This window comes from Notothenia coriiceps, unplaced genomic scaffold (assembly GCF_000735185.1).
Source record: "Notothenia coriiceps isolate Sejong01 unplaced genomic scaffold, NC01 NC01_scaffold00037244, whole genome shotgun sequence".
NCBI classification, from domain to species: Eukaryota; Metazoa; Chordata; class Actinopteri; order Perciformes; family Nototheniidae; genus Notothenia; species Notothenia coriiceps.
The window spans coordinates 16950887-16968091 of NW_011369945.1; the positions used below are offsets into that span (position 1 = coordinate 16950887).

Genomic DNA, 17205 nt, shown 5'->3' on the forward strand with positions numbered 1-17205 from the left:
ACTATCTCCCAGACTATCTTACTCTTCTCGCAGCAAGCTGTCAGAACAAAATGACAAACAAACAATGGCATCAAATATTATTAATATGTCAGGTAGTAATAGATTTATTTATTTTCTTCTCAGAGTGTACCAGAATGCATAGTTTGTTAGTATTTCTAAAAATCTCCTGGGGGAGAATCCCCCCAGACCCCCCTGCTGGGGTTGGGTTTTCAGCATGTGGGCCTTTTTATGTTATACAGTTCAGCTTTGATTTCATCATCTCATTAAACCTTTTTTTAAAAAGCATGCTTTAGTTCTGTGAAGGGATATAAGGGATATATGTACTGTACTTCACTTTAATTAATATCGTATGCTGAAAAGCGTATACATATTACAGCACCTTTTTTTGTTGAATAGATTTGAGTGGTTCAAAATTTCGGGTTGCGATTTATTGACAAAGGAAAAAAGGGGGTCCCGAGGCCTGACCAGTTAAGAACCACTGCCTTAAACGATAGGCTGTTATAGGCTCTAAAAGAAGACATTAACGACAAGGTCGACGAGTCATTTGTAATAGGAACTATGTAGAGAGGGATTCAAACTAAAAGAGTGGTGTGGGGGCATTAAGACATTAAAGATAAGCGTTTCCAACCAGTGGGGGATTCCTGGCCATCGTCCTTCCCCTCATCAGAGTCTCTCTCTTTCTTCTTTCGGTGGTGTCTGTGTCCTCGATGACGATGTTTCCGTTTGTTCTCCCTTCCAAGAGGAACATGGACGCCTACATACACCGCTCTGTGGCCTAGGGAAAAGACAAGTGCAATACCATTTTAGATATCTTTTTCTTACACACTCTTTTGCACAAATGAATAAAGGTTCGGGGAAGTTTAAATACAGTTCACAATTTGAGTTACATTTTCATTATAGATGATTCAAACTGACTAATTAGCAGGTGTTAAAGGGACATACAACTGTATCTTATTGGAAATAAAGTAAAACCCATGTTGTTTTAACATAGAATGTATCATTTAAATGAAATAAAGTTCTAAATGTTTACAACACGTCCCATCTACAGTATTCTGTACAATCTGATGACCAGATTTCTATCGTAAAACATGTTGACCTTGGAGTTTCCTGCCCATCACACACACATCAGATTTCCACCTCTGTTAGCAAATAAAGCTAAGACAATGGCAAACCAAATACCATTTCAGTGTGGTCGAGGCAACAATAAGATAGATTGAACTCAATTTCTAAATCCAAGGCTTCATTGTAAAACTTAAATGTTGAGCCTACAATAACAGTGTCAGTATTTACATCTGAACAGAAACACTAACATTTAAAACCGAAGACGGAGAACTCTGCTTTTCAATGGAGTGCTCTAGATAATCAACTTGAGTACAATGTTTAACTTTTTTCACCACTCTCTGTTCTCCCCAATGTTTTATTTACTTCTCCTCATTATTTTTACTACCACACAGGAACTGTGTTCTGAAATGCAAACGCCCTATTTTCACCCTACATACTCTGCCAATACTCATTTTTCACAGATGAGTCATCTCTCTTTGATTTGGGAGGGAACCCTGGGGGGAATGAAACCAAGACGCAGCACTCACAGGAAGGCACAAGTGACACATGAGCTGAACAGATGGAGAGGAACGGAGAGGGAGGAAGAGAGGGAAAAGACATGGGAGATGAAAGAAGATGGAAAATAAACAGCCTGGCTGGACAGAGAGCAGAGGGCTTCACCGGTGTCACAAAAGGATAGAGAAGGGATAAATGGAGATAATGCTGTGGACGGACATAAAGAAAGAGCAGAGTGCTGGCGGGGGGGGACAGAGGGACAAGTAGCAAACACCTGAAGGACATATTATCGGTGCTAAAGACGTTTGTTGTGAACAGCATTGACTATAAGATGTAACATACAGCTAGTGATGTGTATTGGCGAGAAATCGGACGTCTTGTAATGAGTTCTAACACAAAAGTGTCTTAATTATGCAGAGCCTGGTGTGTCGCTCTCAAAGTAATCAGCAACAAGTGAATGAATAAGCATTTGTTCAATACAAATGTGTGTTGGCCTTGGAAACCTACCCTTTCTAACACAATAAAGGTATTTTCAGTCGGTGTGGCTTCAAACTTACTGTCCAAATCCTCCTTTTCGTAGTTTGTGTGAGTACTGAAGCTGCTCTTTCCATGGTCCACTAATGCCTCCTCATCTAGACCCTGAGAACAACAGGAGAAAGAGCAAAAGAGATTGAAGGATACATTATTTAAAAAAAAACACAAACACATATGTAAAGTGTGCAAATAAATAGTTTCAACCCCAATTATTTTACTTGTTCATATAGCTTAATATACAATAAACCTAAATGACGGCTTTTAGAAAAAGACTCAAGACAAATGAATCCAGTTCAATAGACATTAAAGGAAAGTGTTGGTGAACAATTAGGAAAGAAAACACATTCAAAGCACGTCTTACTTGCAGTAGCTAACATAACCAGACACAACAGACAATCAATAAAGTGTCTCCGATAATGGAGCACAATGTTAGAAACAATGACCGAATAAAAATATATTTAAATTCAAGCTTTATTTTAAATAGACTGTCGCTAGAGAGGAATACATATGAAGGTGGGTTGATAAACAGGAGTGGCAGATATAGAATCTGTTGCAGTAAGATCTAGCAGAAGCATCTGGGGAACCAGCAGGGCAGAAAAGGACCCTGACTCAGATCGTCTAGGCTGTGATAAGACTGGTGGGAACACAGCATGAAGATCTTTACATTTCCTCTGACACCCCGGATATGTAAATCAATGGTGGGTTTGGTGAGGGTCCTGTTTGTTTTTTTATTTGTATTTTTAACCCCATACCAAATGACTCTATAGCTCTGTGTTTATGTGTTTGAGTAAAGCAAACTAATGACTTTGCAGATGGCCAACATCTACAACACATTACCACAACACTTAAACAAGGCAGTCAATATCTCGGGCCATAACATAAAATATTATTAAGTGTACTTAATGTTTAGTTGACCATGATCATAGACCAGCACGCAAATATATACTCTGATAAACAGGTTAGCTTATTAAGAAGATTATCTTTTTTTCCACAAACGAATTAGCCTCTATTGGAATATATATTCAGTGTTGGTCCATGCCATAAAAGGTTGAGTTACATGGCAACGTCAAGAGGCTGGCTCCACTCATTAAAACAGAGGTTATGTGACCTTAGTGAAAATGATCATTCAGATATCCAGGTCATGGAAACATCAACAGATAGAAGGATCCAATTAGAGGAGACACAACGTTTTCAGAAAACATTAGTATTGATTTTTTATCAAATTATAGTGCCTTAAAAAACAGATAACATTACCTAAACACACAAACACATAACTGCTATACTGTATGTGTGAGGGGACTCCTGAAATCCCAGCCTTAACCATCAGCAGTATCAACATTTACGATGAGGATATCCCAATCCTACCTCTAAGCTTATACTACCCAAACATTGTACAATTTGAAACTCAAAACTAGTTCTCATAACAGAAATGTAAAACCACACGCACACATACAAATATATAAAAAACATAAAGCTCCTCAACCCAAACCGAGTTTGGCTCTGACTCTACAACCTTAAGAACATTTAAAGCAGCCAAAGAGACACATCTCCAGTTACTCTTGCATGTGTGGCAAAAAAACAGAACTATATGTGCTTGAGAAGCTCCTGTGGGTCCGCCATCAGGGAACAGCAACTGATACCAATATCATCCCAGTCAGTCCCATCTTCGTGAAAATATTTGAATTCGGCACCTCAAGTAACCTTCATACTTCCAGCTGTTCTTTAAGGCCACATGGTGTGAATCAATAGAAGTCAAGCCAGCTCGGCCACATGATCAGCAGGCATGATGTATTGGGACAAAGAAAGAAACGCTTTTTTTAGACACACATTCATATACTGTAGAGTCGGTCAACACCACAGGGTAGCAGTGAGCTGAAGGTGGCTTTGAAAGCCAGGCTGATAAGATCGGCCTGAATAAGATATAGGCCTATATAACATACGTTTGTGACATGTCTGACAGTATGGATCCTATCTTACAGGGCTTTTGAGAGCTTGTGCTTTAATACCATGTTGCAGGTGACTGTTCATAAAATGTAAAATAAATGTCTTCAATGATTTTCTATATATACACATTTCACATAGGCCATATAACATAAATCAGACACTTTGCTTCAAAGAAACGCTGCTTCCTGTCTCGTGTACAAACCCTTTTATGCAACACAATCCCTAATTGGTTGATCCTTTTGATCCCTTCAACCAATCACAGAGAGGCTCTGCTGCCATGCAGGAGGGTGTAGAAACAAAAGTGACGAAGACAGCCACATGGTGAAAAGACACACGATACGTGGATGACATCAGGGCCTCGTGTGCCTTTGCCACCACACTGAAGGTTCACTCTGGTAGAAGGGTACCAACTCTATTTCTATCTCCTGCTTCCTTACTGGCTTACTATTAGGAATAGGTCTTCAATGACATTCAGAGTTCCACACATATATTACCATAATTATTCTCCTGTTAGAACACCACCTACAAAGAATGATGCCATCTGTGATTGTGCCTGTGTGTTTGTGCGTCCCAGTTGCTAGTGGATTTGCATGATAATGAGCCATGTTGCTCTCCGACAGTGCCTCTGTGAGGAGCGGTAAGAACATAGCTGCAGGCAGAAGAGCAGCAAGACATGAATCTATCTGTAGTAACTGAAGTTCCTCCCCCTACAAGTGAGTCAGATTGACCAAAGTTGACTAAAGCTGGAGTGGTTGGTCAAGGTAATTTAAGGTGAAAGGTCACTGGATTTTCAGCTTCCAGCATCACAACAAAAGCTAATGTTTGGTCCAACATTCAATTAGCTGACACCTTCAGAGATTTTCAAAGGACAAACATTTGCACTTGATGTCATGCAGTTTTAGGTAATTAAATAAAACATTCCAACACATTTAAAAACAGTTAACAAAATACTTTTTTGCTTGGCTACTGGTTTGGTCACAGTTGTAATTTCCTAATCCTATTGTGCCAGAATCACATGAACCAACTTTTACTAGCAGGGTGCACAAAGCTGGAGGAAAACCATTCCTTGCTTCATGAGTATCGTCTTATTTGTAAGCTTCTTAAAATACCACTTTTACTGTGTAAACAACAGTTTACTCACTGAGGTTTTCTATAGTATATATATGCATGTCACTGTCGTGCCTGTATATGCACGTGTTAAAGTCTGTCGTGCCCTCAACCCCACATTGCTTGGTACATTTTAAGAACACATGATGCAACCCGTCACATAGCTTCCAAAATAAACCTCAGTCTATCAGCCACAGTCCCCAGGCCAGGGAGGAAATTAGCCATTATGCCTACAAAGCACAGCTGTGGTTGGGCTACAGAAGCAGTGCCAGTGGGGAGCTGGATTTGTGGGCGGGAAAAAGAATGGCCAGCAGAGTGGAAAAGCCACCAAATAGTGACATCAATATATGACAAAACGTAATAGTTCTCTGGCTTCACCTAAACAATTAAGGAAACCAGATTATATTTGCCTAGCACTGTTATCTTAACTGTGTGGATATAGATAGATATTTGTGTAGTGATGACCATTATGATTGTTTTTAATATGCCTGAAACTAGTGTTAGATAAGGATGCAGGCGAACTTATCTAAGTGGATCTGGATCAACACATCAGCAACCAGGAAGCTTGATGAATGTCAGATAGTGATCAAGATAAAAAACATGGATGGAAACATTGAATGCAAGTGTAACCATGGTATGAGGTAACCCTCAGTAGGCATACATGTAACCACTGTGTTTCCTGCCCGTTCAGGGTCCACTGAGACATGTGCTGCCACATGACAGGAACAGTGCTCTACACATTCTGCTCCACCAGACAAAACCAATGTCGGACACCGGTGGGAATTCGTATCAGAAATCCATCGATGTCACCAGGAAACAAAACGATTCAAGTCTGAGTTGAGAAGTGAAAGCATGCATGGAGTCTGGTGCAGGATAAGCCCGGCTTTGCTCAAGCAAAACACCTCAGAGGATACAAATGCTGAACGAGTAGAGAGTGGGTTCCAAATAACAATCAAAGAGAGGAAGGCAACACAAGCAGGCAACCTGCCAAGTGCCAACACAACCACACAGTAAAAAGTGTCTCATCATTTCTCATCTTTCCGTATTCTAAATCATGCCCCTCATCCACTAATCTTTTTAACATGAGCGTCTCGTGGGAATGTTTTTACCAGACAACAATACAAAAATATGTGTAAATATGAGTGGTGAAAAGACTGCATATAGGACATTGTTTTTACAATAACACAAACTTCTGCTCCCAACCACATCAACCAGCAAACAACAACATGAAGTCCAATAAGATAAAAGACTCCAGCTGTTCTTAGTTTCATAGTTATACCCCACAAAAGCCTTTTGGTAATAAAACATTCACCACCTACAGACATGACATGTAGCTTCCTTTTTCCATAGAGCATATGTGAGGGCTTCAACACACCACCAAACAAACACTGACCACATACATTGACACAATGAAAACAAAAAAACCTTAAGGTGATAATAATACTTAGTAAAAACCCCAAACAACATCTGCTAAATCGTACTGCTGCAGTTTTGAAAAAGTCAACATACCGTATCTAAATTCCATGCAACTAATGCTGATCTGATGCACACTGTAAGCATGTCTGTATGTTTTACAGCAGCTTAGGTGAGAAAATCACCTATGTGTTGGGTATTATGCAGGACTTTAGGATTTAGGATTCACATGAACCTTTAAGAGTAAACACAATCCCATTGGAAAGAAAGCACTCTGTTGGAACTCACAATTGATCTTTATACAAGAATTTCTCAAGTACAGCATGAAAGATGTGGAAAAAAGTTGGGAAATCTGTTAATGTATCTTGGCAGGGTGACTTTAGATTCAGAAATATAGTAGTAGTCCCTTAGTGGAATTTTACAACTTTACCATCAAGATTGTTATCTTAAATGAGTACATTCACATACAGTGGGGCAAAAAAGTATTTAGTCAACCACCAATTGTGCAAGTTCTCCCACTTAAAAAGATGAGAGAGGCCTGTAATTTTCATCCTAGGTATACCTCAACTATGAGAGTCAAAATGAGAGAAAAAAAAATCCAGAAAATCACATTGTCTGATTTTTAAAGAATGTATTTGCAAATTATGGTGGAAAATAAGTATTTGGTCAATAACAAAAGTTCATCTCAATACTTTGTTATATACCCTTTGTTGGCAATGACAGAGGTCCAACGTTTTCTGTAAGTCTTCACAAGGTTTTCACACACTGTTGCTGGTATTTTGGCCCATTCCTCCATGCAGATCTCCTCTAGAGCAGTGATGTTTTGGGGCTGTCGCTGGGCAACACAGACTTTCAACTCCCTCCAAAGATTTTCTATGGGGTTGAGATCTGGAGACTGGCTAGGCCACTCCAGGACCTTGAAATGCTTCTTACGAAGCCACTCCTTCTTTGCCCGGGCGGTGTGTTTGGGATCATTGTCATGCTGAAAGACCCAGCCACGTTTCATCTTCAATGCCCTTGCTGATGGAAGGAGGTTGTCACTGAAAATCTCACGATACATGGCCCCATTCATTCTTTCCTTTACACGGATCAGTGGTCCTGGTCCCNGTCCCCCCGTGTGGTTCTGGGATTTTTGCTCACCGTTCTTGTGATCATTTTGACCCCAAGGGGTGAGATCTTGCGTGGAGCCCCAGATTGAGGGAGATTATCAGTGGTCTTGTATGTCTTCCATTTTCTAATAATTGCTCCCACAGTTGATTTCTTCACACCAAGCTGCTTACCTATTGCAGATTCAGTCTTCCCAGCCTGGTGCAGGTCTACAATTTTGTTTCTGGTGTCCTTTGACAGCTCTTTGGTCTTGGCCATAGTGGAGTTTGGAGTGTGACTGTTTGAGGTTGTGGACAGGTGTATTTTATACTGATAACGAGTTCAAACAGGTTCCATTAATACAGTTAACAAGTGGAGGACAGAGGAAGCTCTTAAAGAAGAAGTTACAGGTCTGTGAGAGCCAGAAATCTTGTTTGTTTGTAGGTGACCAAATACTTATTTTCCACCATAATTTGCAAATAAATTCTTTAAAAATCAGACAGTGATTTTCTGGATTTTCTTTTCTCTTTTTGTCTCTCATAGTTGAGGTATACCTAGGATGAAAATTACAGGCCTCTCTCATCTTTTTAAGTGGGAGAACTTGCACAATTGGTGGCTGACTAAATACTTTTTTGCCCCACTGTATGTCCTTTTCTGTGGTCTTTGTTGGGTCTAGGATTGAATGATATTGACGTTTAAAGTATTTTAAAATGTTTTTATGCTTTTTCCTAGGCTGATTTTGGTCCATTTAAAAAAAAGGCGCCCTGTGGAGTTGTCCTTCCTCATAAATCACAAGCAAACTTGAATCCAGCAGAATACCGTTTCAAGTCGCTACTAGGTTGAAAACCGCACTGGGAACCATTCATTTTTTTGCCCGGATAAAATGTCATAAAATACATCACGATTCAGGTGGCCCATTTAAATTGCAGACATTGCACACCTTACAGTTCGAAACTTTGTTGACATTCATTTTAATAAACGATAAGATAAATAAAAACAATTGTCTGGAACCAGAGAAGGTTTGGCTCTTTGGAATGTTTTGTTTTCCGATTCAAATGATTGCTTAAATCATTTATTTTATTTTTTCATACATTTAAACGTGATTTTCTAATTCATTGAACACTTGTAGGTAAAACCCACTTCTGTTAGAATGCAGGAGTGATTTAACCAAGCAGCAGCCAAACAGACAGTGAATAAAACAAGCACCCACTCAACAAGGCCTGTTCCCTGTAATCTCAGCTCCTCGCCAGCCCTGCTTCATTGGGACCAGTTCCAATCCGTAGAGACTGACATAAGAGAGGTGTGACAGCGAGAGTCCTGTCCCTGCAGATTACTACAAATCTCCCGTCTCAGACTGCCAACATTTTCAATTGCATACTATGCATGCAACTATTGTCCTATACTGCAAATTAAATGTAATTTATTGGAATTATGCAACTCATTTAATTATTTCTGAAAACAGAAATAAGACATTTGAGAGATTATTGATGGCTCCCAGCCAAATGATGTACATTAGAATATATATGGACGTAACATTTGTATAACATCATTTAAGAAACTTTTTTCAGGAAGGCACAAACATCCATGATGCTTAGCAAGTGCTGGGTAGCAAATGGAAACACAGATATCTGAGAAACTCAGTGTGTTAAATATTGTGATAATGATCTAACTTGCAATGTATTTAAAATGTGCTTCTTTCCCTTTGCTGCTTTCAGTATAGCGCTCAAACAACTTTCATGATGTGTTCATTACGCAAGTTGACATTGCAATGAAAACTAAAATGTCATATTGTGCAGCCCTAAAAAAAGTGGTATGATCTGATCTGATTGCAGCTATATGTTGCTGACTTTTGCTAACTAGCCATTCAATTATTTACCTATCTGCAGCCTCACCATGTTTGAGCAGAGCTGAACTAAGAGGGCATAGGCAGTGGGAAGCTTGTAACCTGTATAATGTCTCCCGAGTGAAGACAATCTTCACATTTAAAAAGCTGGGAAGATATTTCATTTGGCAGAAACGTTGGAAAATAAACAGATTCTAATCATAGTCTCCATAAGATGTAATCATCACTGCCAAACATGGTCAGACTTCGCAGGCAAACACAAACCTAAAGATGGAAACCATCCGCTCTCTCTGCCCCACAAATATTTTCCTTTTGATTCCAACAGCCCTTCCTCATTCGTTGCTCTGAGCGTAATCATTTTTGCACTAGACTGAATAGAAACAAGCATTTCATTCGTTTTAACGTCAGTTAGTCAATAAAAATCTCCATTGACAGCTTGCACCTTGTTTGTATTCAGCCACCTTGGCAGACCCATTCCCCCCGTCTCTCCCTAACACTCCTCGTCTTTCTCCTCTCTTCTTTCCTGTTCTCCTTGTCCCGCTCCTTTAAGCAGCCATAACTGTCAGTTTCCTCTCTTCTCTGCTCCTCGAGGCGATAAAGGAGTAGAAAGGAAACATTTCCATTTCGAGAGACATGTCTGATGAGGCAACAGCTTCTCTGCACTGACCACCTGCCACATTCATTAGCACAGATCACTCCACTCTGCCGTAGAACACAAGAGGACAAACCAATACAAAACACACACTTGATCCTGTTCAGTGCAGAACACAGCAGTGAGGCACACAGACACAGAACCAGACGTACCGTAAGCACATGCTCCCCTTCGCTCGAATCGTCCATTTAGACTAAAACATCCACAAAGCACAGGCAGCAGGGACGTGAGGCAGCTTTCTGATCTCTATTGTAGAAGGTGTGTGTGAGCTAAGCACTAACAGAGACACACTGTCGCACTTGTCTGTTGCCCTTTCCTCCGCTCATCTCTTTATACAGAGAGAGGAGGGGAGAGAGGGAGTGAGCTGCTCCTAAAAACACGGTGCCCTGCTCTACCCTGTCAGCCCGCTCTTGGCTCAGCAGCCAATCCCACCATGCCACCATGAATATTTTATTTGCCCGGCCAAGAGCTTAGAAACGCACATATGGGGGACGGACACACACCTTTGGAGGACATCCAAATGCTCACCCGCAGAGTTATTCAGGTCACAAATGAAGACCCTCCCCCAACAAAGATAGATAGAAACAAGAACACGTGTGAGCTTGGCATTCCTCAGAGGGGGCAATGAATTGAAAAAGGAAAGATAGTGCTGTGTATTCATTCATTTTCCAATGTCTTCATGCCTATGACATTCACAATCCCCATTAGAGCCTGAAGGTTGCACATGTCTTTCAACAAACTGTAATTTGAAAAGAAACGATGTCTCGGTTGTTTCCAGTCCACAAAAAGATCTGTTATATGAGTAGGGCAAAAAGAACCTATTTATGAAACCCAAGCAGCAAATATTTTTTATTTACCATCCTGGGTCGCAGTCCAGTCCAGAGATACTCTTGGCTTTGATGTATCACCTATTAACAGTGCCAGTCACTTCCAAGTAGATTTACTACAAAACAATAAGGGCAAAGATGAAACCAAGCCTAGAGATACCCCTGGCAATGAGGAATACAAAGCGTAAATAAAAAGAGTGCCATCTAAAGGCTGAATTAAACTTGAGACTGAACAGAAAGCAAGACCACGTGCAATACTGTAATGCAGCAAGGTTTGTTTTTTTACTAAAGTGTTTTAGAAAACTGACAATTTAGAGCTTTAACTCTGAAATAGGGTAGCAGCTATTATTTGTATTATTAATTAATCAATACATGTAAGAATTTAGTTACACAGTTATACAATATCAAAAACTAGTTATGTCTTCAAATGTCTTCCCCCTCGGGGGATTAATAAAGGGCCATCTTTTTCTAAATGTGTTTTTACCAGATCAACAGTCTAAAACCCCAAATGAAACAGTTTATTGTAATGTAAGACACGAAAAGAACCACATCCTCCTCAGTAAACTTGTTGCAATGTGTTGTTCAAAAAACAGTTGTGTAGAGAGAGAGCTAGAGAGAGATTGATGAATCTTTAGTACCCAACACGGATCAGTTTGATGTTTTGGTCTTGAGTGAAAGCTATCAATGGTACAGAAAAGATAACATGCCACTTAAAGCTGGGTCAGTCAACTTTCAACAGTCTCGGTCACTGTTTGTTTGTGGTGTGAAAAAACAACCACATGAATTATTGATAGTAATAGACATGCAATCTTAGCATGATTTTAAAAACCTTGGATTGATCTGTATAAAGACAAATCAACATCGTATTATGTCCATTTCCATACAGGCAGGGGAAACAGCAAATACGCTCAGGAAGAAGAGACAATTGATCATTTTTTCATCAATAAATCCATGCCTTTACAGCAATGCTATAATTTCCACTTCTTGCAAGTAGGGATGATCACCTTTTTTTGCTCCCGATCTGATTCCGATCATTTGATTTTGACAATCTGCCGATACCGATTTTTCCCAATCCGATCATTATGCAATGCATTAAGAGAAAAAAAAGGTACGGTGAATTCAGCTATCTTGGCTGTTATTTTTTTGGCCTTTTCACTGTTCTGGGGCAGTTTCTCTTTCCTTTTAAAAGTCTCTGAAAGTGTCGGTTGTTTCAGTGCCATTACCTGAGTGGCCGCTGTGTACTCGTCGTGTTGTTGGTGTTTGTTTCTCAGGTGGCGTACTAGATTGGTCGTGTTGAACGTAGCTCTGTTCTTTCCACCACGCTGAACCTCCGCCTTGCAAACATTGCATCTGGCTGTTACACTGCCTTCGCTTTCAATTTTATAATACTTCCAAACTCCTGACATTTTCTCTGTCCCGACTCCCGAGTCACCAGCTGAAGGTAGCCTCTTGTTAGCTTACTGCTACTATTAGACACTGCGCCCTGCCCACTCTATTGCCAGATTTGAGAGAAATAAGCAACCAGGTCTATGAAAACAAGCCCAAAAGAAGCAACACATACATGATGTTGTGTATTTTTAAACCAAAACTAAGGCCTCAGGATGACTTTAAGATGTGAACATGGTCATTTTTGTTTTGTAACATTAAACATTTTTATTAAAAAAAATAAAAATAATAATAATAATCCCGATCCCCGATTTTTTTCTCCCGAATCCGATCTTTTGAAAATCAAGTGATCGGCTCCGATCCCCGATCACGTGATCGGATCATCTCTACTTGTAAGGTACAACAGAAAGTGCTTTTTGGTACAGGATTGCGTGTGCATCTTGAAAGAGGCTTACAGTACAAAGATTAACCGCTCAATGTCTCAGATCCATTATCCATCGCAGGTTAAGCCAATATCACCAACAAACTGAAAAAACCATTACGCCTATATGCTACCATCAGGCTCACACTTCAACCATCAACAATCAGACCACACTTAACAGTATAATGATAGGGTTGGTGAATTTTTAATTTAATTGCACAATTCTATTCCTCTGTAGACAGGCATACTAATACATAGATTAGTGCATTCTCAGGGCCTTAAACTGCTTTTCTGTATTTAAAATGACCGTTACTGTATTGTTCCGTTACTCCCAGCCGTAATTTAGATGCTAGACAAGTAGAAATGTAAGTGGTGAAGGGAATGAAGGAGTACATGTATTGAAGTTTATTTAGGTGAGCCTTATAGAACTTAAACAAATATGCTATAATTATAACTATTTCAACTTATTGTGGCAAGCAAAAAAGATCTAATTGAAATACAACATTTGCTTTGAGTCAGAACCAAATTGAGGGACTATGATACACATTACTTAGACAATTTATAACATATCGCTGTTGTGTACACACATTAGCCTGGTTAAGATAGGAATTAATCATTGTTAGCATATTATCTTAATAGTATAGCTGAACAGAACACAGAACCAACAGAACTGGCAAAGAGGCTAATTTGGTGTAATTACCCATTCAGCAATGCAGTGAGTAAGCTTCATAAAACACTCACTAGCCCTAGCAGTAAGTGCTGAGCCAATAATAGTCCAGCTCATAGAGCCTACCCTGGCTGGACTAAAACCCTTTTGCACTGGTGGAGCAGCAGGACGTACAAATCCCTCTTTTCTTGGCATGCTGGCGAACATGTGAAGCAAAATTGAATCAAAGCTTAGACTGTACAACCAAATGAGTAATTGATAAACAGGGGTCAGGGGGTCAGGAACTAAAAGTGTGAATGTATTAAGCAAGACATGACAGATTGACTGAATGCAAAAAGGGCTTAAGCTTTAAGTTTTAAACTGGTGTTCCAACTATAATATTGCTATCATAACCCTTAATTTTTCTTTCAGTGTCTTTTGATTTTTAGCTGTTCGAACTTCAACCCATCTTTACTGGTACAAGTGTAAAAGCAGAGAGTCTATCAGTCTGTGTAAAGGCCTAATCTGGCCACTAAGCACTCGTAGTAAAGGCTAAACATGGAAAACACGCAGCAGAGAAGAAGGTTCATCTCTAAGTCAAAGCCTTCTAAGTAGCCTTCTATAAATGCCACAAATAAAGCCTAAGAAGAAGTGGTGACAAATGCAGCAGAACACCTACAGTAACAGTACACAGTGGCATAACATGCTATGGGTTCACTCCTAGTGTAAAACAAGTGTTTGAAATTATTAAAAGTTGGGGGGAAGAATTCATTCTAATTGCTAAGGATTTATATTAGAGAGAATCACTGGTCAAGACCATTTATACAGCCAATGGCAGCAATGTTTCATTTTCAAAATGACTCCTTAAAATAGCATTGGTCAACCAGCAAGCCTGATCACAACAAGAGTCTTCTTGTTTAAACCAGATTAATGCGTTGTCAACATGCACACACTAGCTAAATGCCTGAGTCAAAGCTCAACCAAGGGTATGTTCCTTGGGAAGTGCATTTTGATGGATGAAGGGCCAACAACATGTTGTTATATTGGCAATATTAAAATCACAGGAAGCACTATATTTGGTAAAGGTTGAACATGTGTTACAATACCATTTTGAATTATCTATTGTGAAGCTGCAGATAGATCCCTGCAAACCTAAACAAACTATTTATTTGGATCCTCTTGATCGTCAAATGGTAGAGCCCAAGATTGGTGCACAGTTAATAAGCCCAGTGCCTTAGTTAGGTATGGATGAATGTTTCTGTGTCACAGTGAATGCATTGACTTCCATGCCAGGGAAGGAAGTAGGCCTGCACAGCTATCCAGCTACACCTTCCATTGGGCAGCGAGGGGTCAAGTTTCCTCAGAGGCATGCTCATGTTCATACATGCACACACATATACGTATAGGGTCATCCCCACACACACACAAACGTAGTAGTGGACAACCATACACCAGCATTGATGTCACACAGTCAGCATGCATTTTAAACTTAGCTCTGAAACAAGTTTCTTTTTTGGTCTCGTTAACACTGCTGCGTGTTTGATGCTCATCATCCCATCTGTGACTGTAAAGTTACACCCAACGGACAGGATGTGGGCCTCTACTTGACTAACAACTCAGTTAAAATGTCAGATTCAAGAGAGTGTGGTAGATTTACTGTCACTCACGGGTCTGATCATGTGCAAACAAATTTCTCTTCCAGTTTCATGTTTGGTTTACTTCTCTAGCTTTCACTGTAAAATTAGCAGCATTTCCTGACTTGGAAATGACACACAAGGCGGATCTATTTTGGGCGCATTTGATATGCAAATTAGCCTTGTTATGTGGGTAAACGTACCAGTGGATCGTATCAACTAAACTAACTAACTAACTAGGGCACACACTATACAATAACGGAAGATTAGACCTGTTGAGCGTGAGGGGAAATGCTACAAAGCAGCTGGCATTAAACGTCCGACTTACTGAAGGAACACACAATGCTAACAGAAAGGCATTTATGTGCACGTTTTAGTTTGTGTAAGTGCATGAACACGTATGTCTAGACTTGCCAGAAAAAGGGTAAAATAACCCTTTAACCACTGTTAATAACGTCACAAAACAGGCTTGACTCTGCTCGCTGCCCGGCTACTACATTAACGTTAGCAAGTAACGCTACTAGCTAAAGTAAAGATACACTAAAAACATGCATATATAGTGGTCAGAGAAACACCTCTCTATAAAAAACGTTTGAATGAACGTATTCGCTAACTTTCCCAAGAGATATTAACACAACTTGTACCCATGCCACGTGTCAGAAGTAGAAAGCCGGCTAACATTAGCAGCCGCCGGGTGGTGCCTTATTGAATCTGACTCCCAAGCATCACTACTTCTGCTGCTGCTTGGCAAACACGGACCAACACGGACAAAGAGCCACACACATCATGGTAGGTTAACGGTGAACTGTGCTGGGCGGGTACTTACTGTTCTCAGTAGCGGCCTCATTTGTTCCGAAGGTTCGTCCATTTCACCTGCCGCCGGTCGCTTACCAACCGTTAGCTTGTATTTTGTAACAGTTGATGTACGGAAGAGACCGGGACGGGTGACACTTAGATGAACTACGAGGACTGCTGTGCTTTCCCTAACGACACGATAAGGACACGCCTCTAACTTGATGGACAGGGGTTGATTGCCAATTCGCGTTCAGTAACCGGCATTCTCAGCCAATAAAATGCAACTACGTCACTATAAGGGCGGGGGATAATTTCCGTGTCGCCTCAAAGTCCCAAGCGGGCTTTTATGTTATGATTTTTAAAACCCCGTTAAACCATGCATTAAACATGCGGGTACAGCTCGCAATGTCCTCTATATGTAGGCTAAGTGGAAAAGATGAACACTGCTATAAGACATACAACTTAATTTCAAAGTGAAGTTGGATTTGTAAACTAACCGTAAATGAAAACTATGCTGATTTGAATTTGTGGGCACAATACAGCTTTAATGAAGGAGGAACAAGCAGATAAGCAGCAGGTAATATATTGTTTCATATTCTTCTTTGGTACCACTTTACAATAAGACTACCCTTATAAAGGATTCATAAAGGGTTTATAAGTAGGTTATTAATTAGGTTGTAAACACTTTATTAATCATTAAGAACCATTTATAAACCAGTTCTAACATAGTTTTCCATACATCAACACAGGCTCACTATTTGGAAAGATGACTAAGCCTTATATTGGCTACTTAGCGAGAATCAACTCAGATATTTCATAACAGACACCAAGGATGCTGGCTGATGAAGAAGACGAAGTAAGCTAAGTAGCCAATTTAAGGCTTAGCAGCACAGATAAATGTGAGCTCACTATTTGGCAAGCAACCGGTCACAGTTGCGCTGTTTATCTCATGTCTTATAACAGTTTATTAATGATTTGTAGAGTGTTCACAACCTAATTAATAAATGAATTACAAACTATTTGTAAACCCTTTATAAGGGTAGTGGTATCGTAAAGTGGTACACCTCTTCTTTTAACTAAGTTTTACAAATAGGACTACCATTATTGAAAAACAAAGGTTGTAACAACTACTTTCCTCAGAATGCCAGCCTAGGAGGTTATTTGAATGGTGTTAAAGAAGTATATACACCAGCAGTAGGCCCTAGGCCTATTAACACAGTGAAAAACGTCGCTATTCAAACTTGTTACAAACACATATGCGCTTACAATTGTCTTTGGCCTTTTTCCGTCTTTAGAATCAATAATAATACTAAGCTTACGCTTTTGGAGGATTCATTATTACCTGTTATTTAATTCGAAG

General features: G+C 39.9%; 1 protein-coding gene across 2 annotated transcripts; it reads right to left on the reverse strand.

The window, feature by feature from the left end:
- Window positions 1-460: 460 nt before the first annotated feature.
- On the reverse strand, window positions 461-16024 carry LOC104964876 (sodium bicarbonate cotransporter 3-like). Of its 2 annotated transcripts, none has more exons than XM_010793769.1 (3): window positions 15877-16024; window positions 2115-2196; window positions 461-775 (listed from the first exon to the last, which is right to left on the reverse strand). In XM_010793769.1, exons 1-3 carry the CDS (start codon window positions 15916-15918, stop codon window positions 600-602), a joined length of 300 nt encoding a protein of 99 aa, XP_010792071.1. In that variant the 5' UTR covers window positions 15919-16024; the 3' UTR covers window positions 461-599. The 2 variants fall into 2 exon arrangements, with proteins under 2 accessions (XP_010792071.1, XP_010792072.1); XM_010793770.1 differs by lacking the exon at window positions 15877-16024 and adding an exon at window positions 10289-10474.
- Between the last annotated feature and the right edge of the window lie 1181 nt (window positions 16025-17205).

Excerpts from the sequence above, each read along its gene's own strand:
- LOC104964876 (XM_010793769.1), bottom strand. The coding sequence starts at position 15,918 with ATGGACGAACCTTCGGAACAAATGAGGCCGCTACTGAGAACA. Across the intron at positions 2,197-15,876 it reads TGAGGCCGCTACTGAGAACA|GGTCTAGATGAGGAGGCATT; the intron begins GTAAGTACCCGC and ends TGTTGTTCTCAG. Across the intron at positions 776-2,114 it reads CGAAAAGGAGGATTTGGACA|GCCACAGAGCGGTGTATGTA; the intron begins GTAAGTTTGAAG and ends TCTTTTCCCTAG.